Source organism: Equus caballus, chromosome 3 (assembly GCF_041296265.1).
Source record: "Equus caballus isolate H_3958 breed thoroughbred chromosome 3, TB-T2T, whole genome shotgun sequence".
Taxonomy (NCBI): Eukaryota; Metazoa; Chordata; class Mammalia; order Perissodactyla; family Equidae; genus Equus; species Equus caballus.
In genome coordinates this window covers 122,963,934-122,978,199 of record NC_091686.1, presented here as the reverse complement: position 1 = coordinate 122,978,199, position 14,266 = coordinate 122,963,934, and the positions used below count along the sequence as shown (strand labels likewise).

The 14,266-nt window shown below is 44.8% G+C and overlaps 1 protein-coding gene across 1 annotated transcript; it reads left to right on the top strand.

Annotated features, from left to right (window-relative positions):
• The first annotated feature begins 2,211 nt into the window (after positions 1-2,211).
• LOC111773009 (translation initiation factor IF-2) lies at positions 2,212-8,021 on the top strand. The gene is made up of 3 exons (XM_070264126.1): positions 2,212-2,936; positions 3,614-3,872; positions 4,290-8,021. Exons 1-2 carry the CDS (start codon positions 2,212-2,214, stop codon positions 3,717-3,719), a joined length of 831 nt encoding a protein of 276 aa, XP_070120227.1. The 3' UTR covers positions 3,720-3,872; positions 4,290-8,021.
• Positions 8,022-14,266: the final 6,245 nt, after the last annotated feature.

Here is a 14,266-nt window from a genome sequence, read left to right as displayed (position 1 = left end):
GGAGGTGAAAGACCTAGACACTGAACACTCTAAGACATTATTGAAAGAAATCAAACATGACATAAAAAAATGGAAAGACATTCCATGCTCATGGATTGGAAGAATAAACTTAGTTAAAATGTCCATATTACCTAAAGCAATCTACAGATTCAATGCAATCCCAACCAGAATCCCAATGACATTCTTCACAGAAATAGAACAAAGAATCCTAAAGTTCACATGGGGCAACCAAAGACCCTGAAGAATGAAAGCAATCCTGAGAAAAAAGAACAAAGCTGGAGGCATCACAATCCTTGACTTCAAAATATACCACAAAGCTATCGTATTCAAAACAGCATGGTACTGGCACCAAAACAGACACACAGATCAATGGAACAGAATTGAAATCCCAGAAACAAAACCACATCTATGGACAGCTAACCTTCAACAAAGGAACCAAAAACATACAATGGAGAAAGGAAAGTCACTCCAATACACGGTTGTGGGGAAACCAAAAAGCCACATGCAGAAGAATGAAAGTAGACCATTATCTTGCACCATACACAAAAATCAACTCAAAATGGATTAAAGACTTGAATGTAAGACCTCAAACCATAGAACTCCTAGAAGAAAATATAGACAGTATAGTCTTTGACATCAGTCTTAGCAGCATCCTGTTGAATACCACGTCTACTCAGGCATGGGAAACAAAAGAAAAAATAAACAAAAGGGACTACATCAGACTAAAGAGTTTCCGCAAGACAAAGGAAACCAGGATCAAAATGGAAAGACAACCCACCAAGTGGAAGAAAATATTTGCAAATCATATATCCAACAAGGGGTTAATTTCCAAAATATATAAAGAATTGATACAACTCAACAACAAAAAAACAAACAACCTGAGCAAAAAATGGGCAGAGGATCTGAACAGACATTTTTCCAAAGAAGACTTATAGATGGCCAACAGACAAATGAAAGATGTTCAACATCACTAATTATTAGGGAAATGCAAATCGGAACTAGAATGAGATATCACCTTTCACCTGTTAGAATGGCTATAATTACCCAGACAAAAAATGACAAATGTTGGAGAGGGTGTGAAGAAAAGGGAACCCTCATCCACTGCTGATGGGAATGCAAACTGGTGCAGCCACTATGGAAAACAGTATGCAGATTTCTTTAAAAATTAAAAATACCATATGATCCAAACATCCCACTACTGGGTATCTATCCAAATAACATGAAATCAACAATTCAAAGAGACTCATGCATCCCCGTGTTCATTGCAGCACTATTCACAACAGCGAAGATGTGGAAGCAACCCAAGTCTCCACTGACTGATGAATGATAAAGACTATGTGGTATATATATACGATGGAACACTACTCAGCCATAAAAAAGACAAAATTGTCCCATTTGCAACAATATGGATGGACCCTCACGGTATTATGTTAAATGAAATAAGCCAGACAGAGGAAGACAAACACCATATGGTTTCACGCATGTGGAAGATAAACACACAAAGAGAACAGATTAGTGGTTACCAGAGGGGAAGGCGGTGGAGGGGTGGGTGAAGGGGGTAAAGGGGCACATTGATATGGTGATGGATAAAAATCAGACTATTCGTGGGCTGGCCTGCTGACGCAGTGGTTGACTTTGTGCTCTCCGCTTTGGTGGCCCCAGGTTTGCGGGTTCAGATTCCTGGCACAGACCTACACACCACTCATCAAGCCATATTTTGGCGGTGTCACATATGCAGCATAGAGGAGGACTGGCACAGATGTTAGCTCAGGGACAATCTTGCTCACCAAAAAAAAAAAAATTATACTACTGGTGGTGAGCATGATGCAGTCTATACAGAAGCTGATAGATAATAACGTACACCTGAAATTACACACCGTTATAAGCCATCATCACCTCAATACAATCCTTTTGATTACATCACCAGCCGTCCGCGGCTGACCGCAGTCTCCAGCCCCTCTCCCCTCCCTGGAGGTGGCGCAGGCGGGTGGCCAGGAAGTTCCAACTCTAATCGCATGGCTGGCTCCACGGGTCACCAGCCCCCATCCTCCGGTGCTTTCCCAAAGCGACCTCATTAACATAAGACAGCTGTGAGAGATCTGAGGCATTTGGGTGCAAATTCTGGGCCGGCTCCTTAAGAAAGGAAGCAGGCATATGGGCTTTCTTGCCATGTTCCCACTTTCTCCTGCTTCCTGCCCAGCCACAGAGGAGATGGAGGAGATGTCTGGCTCTCCGCAGCCTTCCCGGACCGTGAGGCTCAGCGAGGACGAAAGCCTCAAGCCGGCCAGAGCAGAGCGGCAGCCCAGGGCTGACTGCCCGGCTGGCTGCGGCCCGGCCCGGCTTCCCCGGCGGGAGAGAAGGCCCGTCCCGCCCCACGCGGGGCCGTGTCCGGCCTGTCCTCCGCCGCCGAGCCCAGGTCTGTCAGAGTCCAGTACCAGAACCGGGACGGCAGCCGGCACGGCAGCTCCCGGCGCCGCGGAACCGGGCGGGGGCCGTGAGGACCACCCGCCGCGGCGGGAAAGCTGGCGGCCGTCACCTGGCGGGAGCCGTGTGGTCTGGCTGCCCCCGCCGACGAGCCGGGCTCAGCGCAGACGGCGAGGGGCACGCGGCGGCCTCGGCGCGCGGGGCGACAGGAGGCAGGCGGCCCGGGGAGCCTGGGCGCGGGGCGGCGCCTGCCTCGGCCTGCGTGCGACGGGAGCCCGGCCGGCTGTCCCCAGGCAGCGGCGGGCCCGGGTGTCCAGTCCTCGGGCACACACCCAGGGTCATTCCCCGAGTTCCGCTGCGCGCCGGCTGCGGGGACCCTCCTGGGGCGGCGTGCTGACCCCGAGGGACAGAGCCGAACGCGACACAGTCCCGCCTGAGGAGCGCCCAGCGCGGGCGGCAGGCGGGACCACCCGCGGCGTCAGCCTGGGGGCGGCGGGGACGCGGGGCGTGAGGTGACGTGAGGCGAGGCGGGGCGTGAGGTGACGTGGGGGCCGCGGGGGCGCGGGGCGGGGCGGGGACGTGAGGTGACGTGGGGGTAGCAGGGACGCGGGGCGTGAGGTGACGTGGGGGTGGCAGGGACGCGGGGCGTGAGGTGACGTGGGGCGCGAGGCGGGGGCGTGAGGTGGCGGTGGGGGCGGCAGTGACGCAGGCGTGGGTGGCAGGGGGAGCGGCCCGGTGGCCCGTGTCGCGAGGCAGGGGCAGGCTGGCGGCCGGGCGGGCGCGCGTCTTCCGTGTGCCTGGGTCCCGGCTCTGCCGCCGGCTGCGGGGTGCCGGGCAGAGGCCAGGCCCCGATGCCCCCGCGCGCCGGGCGCGCACGCAGTCCCCGGGTCGGAGGAGGGAGGCCAGGAGGCTGCTGGGCGCGGGAGCCCCGGGACAGCCGGGGGAGCTGGGGCTCGGTGCTGGCTCTGCCCGCCGCGCTGGGGCCCCCGGCTGCTCCCGAGGCCTCGCTCCCGCGGCCCGCAGCGGGCGCGGCCGGTTCTCCCCTGCGCGCGGGGCCGGTGTGAGGGCGGGACGCGGCGCACGCGCACCACGAGTCCGCCAGGGCCCGCGGACGGGGAGTTCAGATCCCAGCTGGTGCCTGACCCCAGCCTCCCTCGTTTCCGAAACGCCTTCGTCTTTTCCTGTTCAGAGAACTTTCGAGAGACTTTCCAAGTTCTGCTCCGGAAGAGTGCGGCTCCCCGGGGTGCCAGCTGGCATCTCCTGCAATTATCCTTAAATTACAGGCGCAATTTTAATTTCACAATAATTAGAAGGGTCAACTGCAGCTCAAGCCGTCGAAACGAATGGAATTTTAATGGGCAGCTGCTGAGGTTACAGCCGAGAATAATAACGCTGCCCGCCGGAGCCGGCCGGGGGAGCAGCGGCCACCTGGGAGGAGGGAAGCTGAGGTTTGCGAGCGGCGGGCCTCAGCGCGTCAGGGGGAGGGGACACCTACACTCCAGACTTTGCGCCCCACCTTCAGTGTACTTCCCCCTGAAAGAGGCAGCCCAGCCGGGCTCGCAGCCCTGATGCTCAGATCCGAGCGTCTTTCCACCCAGGGCCCGGAGCCCACCCACGGCTGGGCCCGCAGGGGCCCTCCTCCGGGCGGCGCTGCGGTCTGAGGGGTCTCAGAACTGCGGTCCGGTGTCCCGAAACGGTCGTTGGGCGGGTCTGGTCTGGTTTTCCGTTGTTCGCAGGCGGGGAGCCATGAGGGCGTCTAGAGCTGGGGACAATACAGCGTGGGGAGTGGAAGTTAACGGTGTCTGTGGTAGGCGGGGATCTTCCCTTTGATGAAATCAAAATGATCCAGCTTATTTTTCTTTTAGGGCTAGAGCTTATTGTGTCCTGCGAAATCTCCCCAAGGCCATGAAGACAGTCTCCCACATCCTGCTCCAGCGGCTGTGGTTCCGTTGGGTCTTTGATCCATCTCAGATTCATCGTTGTGCGTGACAGGAGTTAGAGCATCGCGTTGTTCCAGCACCATTTGTTCAAAGTCTGTCCCTTCCACCACTGAATTTTTCTGGTGCCTTTGTCGAAAATCAACTCACTGAACAGAGCTGGGTCTGTTGCTAGACTCTGAATGATTCCATTGACGGGTATGTTTACATCATCTAGATTCCTGCAGCTTCATAGACAGTCTTGAGGTCAGATAGTGTAAATCCTCCAACTTTGTTTTTGTCTAACATTGTTTTGATTATTTCAGATCTTTTGCATTTCCGTGCAAATTTTAAATCAGCTTGTCAGTTTGTACCCAAAAAGCCTGCTGAAATTTTGATTGAGATGGCATTGATCTATAGATCAACTTGAAAAGAATTGACATGTTATCAATCAATATTGAATCTTGCCACTTATGAACATGGTCTCTCCTTGGAGAAGGCTAGTGCATCCTTTATTAAATTTAATCCTCACTATTTTAATTTTCCGGTTGTTTGTTGGTAGTATATGGAAATATAATCGATGTTTGTATCTGTAGCCTGCAGCCGTGCTAAACTCACTTATTAGTCTAATAGCTTTGTAAAGAAATTCCTTAGGACTTTGTATGTGCACAATCACCTTTTCTGTGAACAGAAGCGGTTTACTTCTTGCTCTCTAATTTGTATGCCTTTTATTTCTTTTTCTTATTTATTCCTCCAGCTAGAACCTCCAGTATAATGTGGAAAAGAAGCTATGAGAGCAGCATTTCCTTATTCCTGATCTTAGGGGAAGATACTCAGTCTTTCACCAATGAGTATGATGTTAGCTATAGATTTTTCATAGATGCCTTTTATCAAATTCAGGAAGTTCCCTTTTACTTTTAATTTGTTTAGGGTTTTTAATTATAAACAGGTATTGAATTTTGACAAATGCTGTCTCTGCATTTGTTGAGATATTTGCAAGATTTTTCTCCTTTATTTTGTTAATGTGGTGAATTACAAGGCTTGCTTTTCAAATGTTAAACCAACCTTGCATTCCTAGAATAAGTCATACTTGTTCATGATGTGTTATTCAGTTTAGTAATATTTTGCTAAGGATTTTTCCACCTATGTTCACAAAGACATGGGTCTGTAATTTTCTTTTCTCATGATGTTCTTGTTAGGTTTTGGTATCAGAGTTATGCAGGCCTTATAAAATGAGTTCAACAGTATTCCATCTTTATTTTCTGAAAAAGTTTGTGTAAGAATGGCATTATTTTTTCCTTACGTGTTTGATTTACTCCACCACCATATGGTGCTGGAGTTTTATTTGTGGGTAAGTTTACAGAAAATGCTGGCTTTTTACTTAAAGTTTTATTATGAAAAATTTCAACCACTCAGAAAAATGGACAGAGGGCCAGCCCTGTGGCCAAGTAGTTAAGTTCACATGCTCCACTTTGGTGGCCTGGGGTTCGCCGGTTTGGGTCCTGGGCGCAGACCTATATGCTGCTTATGGAGCCATGCTGTAGTGGCGTCCCACATAGAAGTAGAATGACCTACAACTAGGATATATAACTGTACTGGGGCTTTGCGGGAGGGTAATAAAAAAGAGGAAAATTGGCAATAGATGTTAGCTCGGAGCCAATCTTCCTCTCCAAAAGGCATAAAAAAAAAGAAAAAAAACAATTTTAAAAAAATAGAAAAATGGACAGAATTGTATGACAATCATGTCCATTTCTTAAATTAACATTTTATTATACTTTCCTTATCAGAAACCCATCTATCTATGCATCACTCCATCTTTTTTTTGGTGCATTCCTAAGTAAGTTGTAGACATCAGCACACTCCCCTTAAAGGTTCTTAATTATTCAGTTTTTTTAAATCAACATAGGGCTATTTAGACTTTCTCTTTCCTCTTGTGCAATTTTTGTTGTGTTTTTAAAGGACGTTTTCCATTTTATGTAAGTTGTCAAATTTGTTGTTATTAAGTTGCTGATACTATTCTCTTGATATCCTCTAAATATCTGTGGGCTCTGTAATAATATTCCTGATATTGGTAGTTTGTGTTTTCTCTCTACTCTTCATTAATCTTACTAAGCGTTGATACATTTCATTAACCTTTTTCAAAAACCAACTTTTGGCTCTTGTTTTTTCCTGTGGTTTGGCTGTTCTCTGTTTGATTAATTTCCACTTTTATTTTTATTTCCTTCCTTCTATTTAGGTTTAATTTTCTCTTTATTTTCTAGCTTCTTAATATGGAGGCCTGGCCTGGATCGTTCGTTTCAAACCATCTTTTCTAGTATAAGCATTTTAAATTATAAATTTATCTCTAGAAGAAGTTAAGCTATATACCACAGTTTTTGACATACTGTATTTTCATTACTATTCAGTTAAAAATATTTTTCTAATTTCCCTTGTGATTTGAAATTGCTTATGATTCCCTTATGATTAGAAGTGTGCTAGTTAATTGTTAAAAGTTGAGTGCTTTTCTAGATATTGTTATTGATTTCTGTTGTCAGAGAACTTACACTGTATGACTTCAATCCTTTAAAATAATATTTATTTCACAGCCCAGCATATGTTCTCTCTTGGTAAATGTTCTGTATGCACTTAAAAAGAATCTGTATTCTGTAGCTGATGAGTGTAGTCTTTTATTCATGTTTATTAGGTTAGATTGTTTGATGGTGTTCAAATCTTTTAATCTTTTATATGATTACTGATTATTTTGTCTTGTTTTCTCATCAATTCATGATAGAAAAATGTTAAAATATTCAACTATAAGTGTGGTTTTGTCTATTATTATTTGTCTCCTTTTAATTCTCACAGTTTTTGCTTCAAATATTTCAAGATTTAGCCACTCCAGCTTTCTTATTTTTCCACATTATTTCTTTTTGTGTCCTTTAATGTTCAGTGTAAATGTGTTTTTATATTTAAAGTGTGTCTCTGTTAAACAGACTATAGTAGGTTTTGTTTTATTTTAAGCCCAGTCTGACGTGGTCTGCTTTTTTTTTTTGAGGAAGATTAGCCCTGAGCTAACTGCTGCTAATCCTTATCTTTTCACTGAGGAAGACTGGTCCTGAGCTAACATCCATGCCCATCTTCCTCCACCCTATATGTGGGACGCCTACCACAGCATGGCATGCCAAGCAGTGCCATGTCCACACCTGGGATCTAAACCGGTGAACCCCGGGCCCCCGAAGCGGAACATGAGAACCCAACTGCTGCGCCACCGGGCCAGCCGCTGCTCTGCCTTTTAATTGGAATGTTTAGCCCATTTATAGTTGATGTAATTATTGATGTAATTAGGTTCAAGTTTACCTATAATCTTGCTAATTGTTTTCTTTTTGTCCTATTTGCTCTTTTGTTCCTCCTTTGTTGCCTTCTTTTTGATTAACTGATCTAAAATTTTTAAATGTTATCTCCTCCATTGGGTTTTTAGCTACAATATTCTTTGTACTGTTTTTTTAGAGGTTGCTCCAGGGATTCCAGTATGTATCCTTAACTTACCTCAATCTCTTTTGAAATATTATACTACTTCATGTAGAATGTAAAGACTTTTCAATATATAATTCCATTTCCTTCCCGTCTTTTGTGCTATTGTTCATATAATTTATATGTATTTCTGTTATAAACCTCATAATACATTGTTGTTATATTTACTTTAAATGTTCAATTATTCTTAAAGTAATGAGGAAAAAGGAAATGTAGTCTTTCATATTTACCTGCACATTAACCATTTCTAGTGCTCTTCATTCCTTTGTATAGGTCCAAGTTTCCATCTCGCATCATTTCCTTTCAGCCTAAAGAACTTCTTTTAGCGTTTCTTGCAGCATGAGTATGCTAGCAGTGAATTCACTCAGCTTTTGTGTATCTGAAAATGCCTTTATTCTGCTTTCATTTTTCAAGGATATTTTCACTGAATGTAGACTTCTCAGTTGACGGTTTTTCCTCCCAGTCCTTTAAAGATGTTTCTCTTTTGTTTTGGGGGCTTCCATCATTTCTGATGAGAACTCTAACATTTTTATTATTGTACTAGTGGATGTAATGTATCTTTTTTTCTCTCAATTCTTCTAAGATTTCAGTTTTTATTTTCAACAATTTGTGTCTAGGTGTGTTTTCCTTGTATGTATCCCGCTTGGGGTTTGTTGAGTTTTTGGATCTATGGATTGATTTTTTAAAAAGTCAAATTTGAGAAAATTTTGACCACTAGTTCTTCAAATATGTTTTCCCATTTTATCTTTTTTGGGACTCCAGTTACACATATGTCACATCACTTGATATTATCCCACAGGTCACAAGCAAACACTCTTTTCATTTTATTCAATCTTTTTTGCCTCCCCATGATTTAGTTTGGATTATTCACATTTTCCTGTCTTCAGGTTCACTGAAATTTTCTTTTGCAGTGTCCAGAAGCCTAGCCAATACATTTTTATTTCACATATTATGATATTGTAGTCTTCAGTTCTTGAATTTCCTTTGAGATTTTAGAATTTTCATTTCTCTTCCAAAATATCCAATCTCTTTATATATTATATCTCTTTTTATCTGAAAATTCTTCTACATAATCATAATATTTTGTTACATTGTATGTCTGCTAATTTCAATTACTGGATTATCTGGGGTCTACATCTTTTGGTTGTATTTTCTCTTCATTATAGGTCAACGTTGTCTCCTTCACATTCTTGTAATTTTTTATTTCATTCCAAACATTGTGTGTAAATGAACAGTGGAGACTGATATATAATATTTTGTTTTGATTTTGTTCTGCTGATTTCCCACAGAATGTAAACTGTTTCCTCAGTTTGGGTGAGGGGCTCACCATTCAGATTCCCCCGAGTCAAGTTAACTGTGGGTCTGGAGCACAGCTTTAATTGTGCTGAGTTCACCTGTGTTCAGCAGAACGCTCCACCTTCCTCTCACGGTAGCGTTTTTGATCTTGTCTGTGTTTGAAGTAGGAGGATAAGAACAGTTTCAGATATGTTGAGCTCACCTTAGATTTAACTCGGGCAGAGCCCTGGAACCCCAGCACTGTGAGAATGTGGAGGACCAGGTGATTGTGCTGCGCTTTCCAGCCTCTCCTCACGCTTCCTTTGCCAAGTCTGCGTCTGAATGGGAGAGGGTAGACTTGCTGGGGCTGAGTTACTTGTCATCTAAGACTGGGCTGGTTTCTCTTCATTCCTGCTCCTCCATCTGCTAATATGTGGATCAGACTCCTGTTCTAGACATGGATGTTGCCACCACTCTCTGTTCTCTATGAAGAGCTTGTCTTAGGAATTCAGTTCATAAAAGTTTCTTTGTATCTACTGGTCTACTAACCCCATAGAAAAGTACGATTATTTTTTTTCTTGGTTTATCTCATTGCTACCATGGGAGTGAGAGTCTTGCATCCTGCTACACCCTAGGCGGAGGAAGATGTCCCATTTTCTCTCCTTCATTATGCTCCACATTGAAAGTGCTCAGGCCAAGGCAAAAGACAAATTAACGAGTCTGTTAAGTCTTTCCTCTCAGGTGGAGTGAATGCCACAGGTTTCACATAATAGAATACTGTTTCCCAATAATACTGATGCTCATTTGTCTTGCTTTTCCTCATATTTTTATTTGTGATTGTTTCCAGAGGTGGTCAGAAATTAGCAGAGCATTTACTAGAGTTTCACACAGCAGCTGCACAGCATCCTGCAATACTGAGCATGCCTGTTACTCTTACATTTACGTACATGTTGGGCTAGACCAGAGAAGTGGCTACCTCTACTGCACATTGGCAACAGATGGACATTGAACATTGAAGTGGGAATTGTTTTATTTAATAAGATTTAATTAAATTTTGAAAAATCAAATAAAACAATTTTACTTTCATTTAAATACTTTAAAAGATTGTCAAGGGAAGGCTGTGATAATGGTGCTATCGGGATGTATAAAGGAAAAGGTAAACAAGCCAAAATTTTGGCCAGAAACCCGGAAGCTTTCCTGTGCCAACTATGGCACAGAGTCGGAATTTGTTATTGGGAGACGTGGCTTAGAGGATGCCAGCAGTGATGACGTGCTTCGGAGTAGTTCAAAGATGATATTTGATAGTTCCTGCATCTGCCCAAAGATGGAACATCTTGATGAAACATGGATCATATTTGACACATAATCACCCTCAGAAACACAAAAAGAATGTCAACTAAATGCTGTTAAAGCAATTAGATTTAATTTATACAAGATTCAAGCTGCTTTGGAAGAGTTAAGTGAAACAGCAGAGTATCCTCAGATAAAGAGGAATTGTGATCTTTAGAGGAAAATGGAACTGGCTCTGTTCCAGTCGTTTGCTACGTTGATCACTATTGAAAACATTAGGAAAAGCTTACAAAAAAGAAAAACAGGTTGACTATTTCATGCTTAAAAATTACAAACTTTTTTAATTGGAGAGAAAATAGCTTTTCTCCATGGAAAAAAACTGCATGTGAAATAAGCAACAAAAATAGCATTCTAGTAAAATGTAAGGAAACCAGAGGAAGGAAATGAAAATATTTGCATGGTGGTGAAAGAGATGATTCACGTAAAGTAATCTTAATTCTATCGAGATTATTTTCTGTCATTTTAGATTTAAGACAATCTCAACTGGAGAGATTTGAATAAACAGTAATATTTTGGTATTTTTGAAATAGCACTGACAAATTTTAAATAACTTTAGAAATACTGCATGAATCTAGATATAGTTTTAAGAGTTGTTGAAAATCTTGCTATGTTATAGTGATTTATATGATGAAATTAAAAGTAGTTTGTAATATTTTCTGTGATAACAATAATGTTTCATAACAATATTTGAACCTGATCCATAAAATTTGTGGTTCTTTTCCAACTGTAAATATTTGCTTTAAGAATTTTGGGGGGGGCCGGCCTGGTGGCGCAGCGGTTAAGTTCGCACGTTCCGCTTCTCAGCGGCCCGGGGTTCGCTGGTTTGGATCCCGAGTGCAGACGTGGCCCCACTTGTCAAGCCATGCTGTGGTAGGCGTCCCATATATAAAGTAGAGGAAGATGGGCACAGATGTGAGCTCAGGGCCAGTCTTCCTCAGCAAAAAGAGGAGGACTGGCAGTAGTTAGTTCAGGCTAATCTTCCTCAAAAAAAAAATTTTTTTGACAGTTACGATTGCTTCTGCCTCAGTAGAGAAAAGTTTCTCCAAGTTGAAAATATAACACAATTATGTGGAAATCTGGATTATAGCAACATAGTTAGAGATTTTGCTGAAATGAATGCAGGAAAAGTTAGTTTTTGGAATAAATAGCATAATCATTTGTGAATAGTGCATGTCTTTCTGTTGTTATTCATCCAGTCACAGTTGACCCATCAACAGCAACAATATATAGTTTTGATATTTTGCTATTGTGTGTTTGTATAAAAGCCATAGCTTTAGAAGATATACAAATAGCCAATAAACACATGAAAAGATGCTCAACATCATTAACCATCAGGGAAATACAAATCAAACCCACTATGAGATACCACCTCACACTCATTAGGATGACTGCTATCAAAACAAACCAACCAACAAACCAGAAAATGCCAAATGTTGGCAAGGATACAGAGGAATTGGAATCCTTGTGCACTGTTTGTGGAATATAAAATGCTGCAATGGGAAAAGGATGGCAGTGCTTCAAAAAATTAAAAACAAAATTACCATATGATCCAATGATTCCACTTCGGGGTATATACCCCAAAGAATTGAAAGCAGGGACTGGACCAGATGTTGTCCAGCCATGTTCACAGCAGCATTATTCACAATACCCAAAGGGTGGGAGCAACCCAAGTGTCCATTGACAGATGAATGGATAGACCAAATGTGACATATCTATATAGTGGAGTATTATTCAGCCCTAAAAAGGAAGGAAATTCTGTCACATGCTACAATATGGATGAACCTTGAGGACATTATGCTCAGTGAAATAAGCCAGTCACAAATGGACAACTACTGTGTGAATCCACTTATATGAGGTCCCTAGAGTAGTCAAATGTATTAGGACAGAAAGTAGAATGGGGGTTCCCAGGGGCTGGGGTCAGGAGGATAGGGAGTTAGTGTTTAATGGGGACAGAGTATCAGTTTGGGAAGATGAAAAAGGTCTGGAGATGGATGGTGGTGATGGGTGCACGTTATGAATGTATTTAATACCACTGAACTGTACACTTAAAAATGGTTAAAATGGTGAATTTTATTTTTGTCTATTTTACCACAGTAACATAACCGGGAAAAAGCCCCATAGCTTTAGCTCTATTTTTTAATTTTGTTGTTTTATGGGAATTTTTGTCAAGATAGGGGGACAAAAGACATTTTATTGGCTTCATTTATATTTGTTAGGTATGTGTGTGTGGCTCCCATTTATGCGCTTCCTCTGGGGTCATGAGGATTGGAGGTGCCAGGGAAGGGCTGTAGGCTGGAAGGGACCCTGCCCCTGGGTACTGAGTGTCTCAGTCCCTCCAGGCTGCTGTAACAGAATACCATAGACTGGGCAGCTTAAACAGCAGACAGCGATTCCTCACACTTATGGCGGCAGGAATTCCATGATCCGTCTGCCTCATGTGGGCAGATTTGGTGTCTGGTAAGGGCCAGCCACCTGATTCATAGATGGCCATCTTCTCAGTGTGTCCTCACAGGGCACCAGGAGTTCTCTGGGGTCTCTTTCATAAGGGCACTAATCACATTCATGAGGGCCCCACCCTCATGACTTAATCACCTCCACATACCATCACATTGGGGAATAGCCTTCAACATATGAGTTGTCGGGGACAAAGACATTCAGAGCACAGCACTGAGCACTTAGGATTCCTACCTGTGTGTGAATCACAGCTGAGAGATGGACGGAATCTGCCTGGAAAAGTGGAGGAAGCAGGAGAGACCCACCCCAAGGCAGCACTGCCCAGCGGGGCTCCAAGAGGGGCAGGAGGAGCCTGCGGGGAGGAGGAGGAGGCCGGAGAGACGCCCACCTCGCCCTCCTGCGGGAGCTTCACGGGTTCTTGGTGAGCCCGTGAGTGGGGACCCCTGCCTCCTTCCTTGGCCCCAAGGAATCAGGGTCCACTCCTGTCCTTGCTGTGGGCCCTCTGCTGCTTTGGGTGCCAAGGGAACAGGACAATGATACTGGCACCGTGTGCAGTCCATGGGAACCCAGGCATCCCTTGTGCCCACAGACTCAGAGCGTGGGATGAGCTTGGCCATCCAGGACACTTCTGGGTCCCCGGTGTCCCTTCTGTAGTGGACACAGGCCACAGAGTGACACCTGGGCACAGAGAAGGCAGCACCTCACCTCCGTGCTGCCAATGGGACCCGCAGGACACCCCAAGGAATCTCTCTCTAAATCCTCCTCTGCCCTCTCCAGTGAGCGACGGGTCCAGGGGCCACTTCTTGCCTTTGTAAGTGCTGCCTCCCCACTTTCACACCTCCTCACACCTTTATTGTGCTGTCATGCTGTCATCTGGACGCAGAGACGCTGGCTCTGGCCTGCCCCTGGAGGGGGTGGGGTGACTTTATCTCCTGAGCCTGTTTCATCATCTGAAGATTTGGATAATACTAATAATACACACTTTATGAGGCTGGCTGACAAGGGCGTTGCCCAGAAAGTTCCTCACGCAGTACCGGTTATCACCATGGAAGATGCAGGAAGCATGCGTGGGGTGGGGAGGGGAGGGGAGTCAGCACATGCTGGGGGAGGAGGAGGAGTGGGGAAGCCCTCCAAGTCCTCACCAAGGTGTGGCCCCGGGGCCCTGTCCGTCATCGGAGGGGCTGCGGGCTGGGGACTCCAGGCCTGAGCCTCCTGCAATCTCTGCTGCTGGTGCGCGTCCCAGAGCCCTGATCCTGCGCTGTCGCTCGCCTGCTCACAGACCTGTGGTGGCCGCCATGGCCTGTCTGTCCCAGACAGAGGAGGGCGCAGAGCAGAGAGGA

Bases quoted from the DNA above. Each gene is read 5' to 3' on its own strand.
- LOC111773009 (XM_070264126.1), top strand. From the start codon at position 2,212: ATGGAGGAGATGTCTGGCTCTCCGCAGCCTTCCCGGACCGTGAGGCTC. The intron at 2,937-3,613 runs GTGACGTGAGGC...TTTCCTGTTCAG, and splicing joins GCGGGGACGCGGGGCGTGAG to AGAACTTTCGAGAGACTTTC.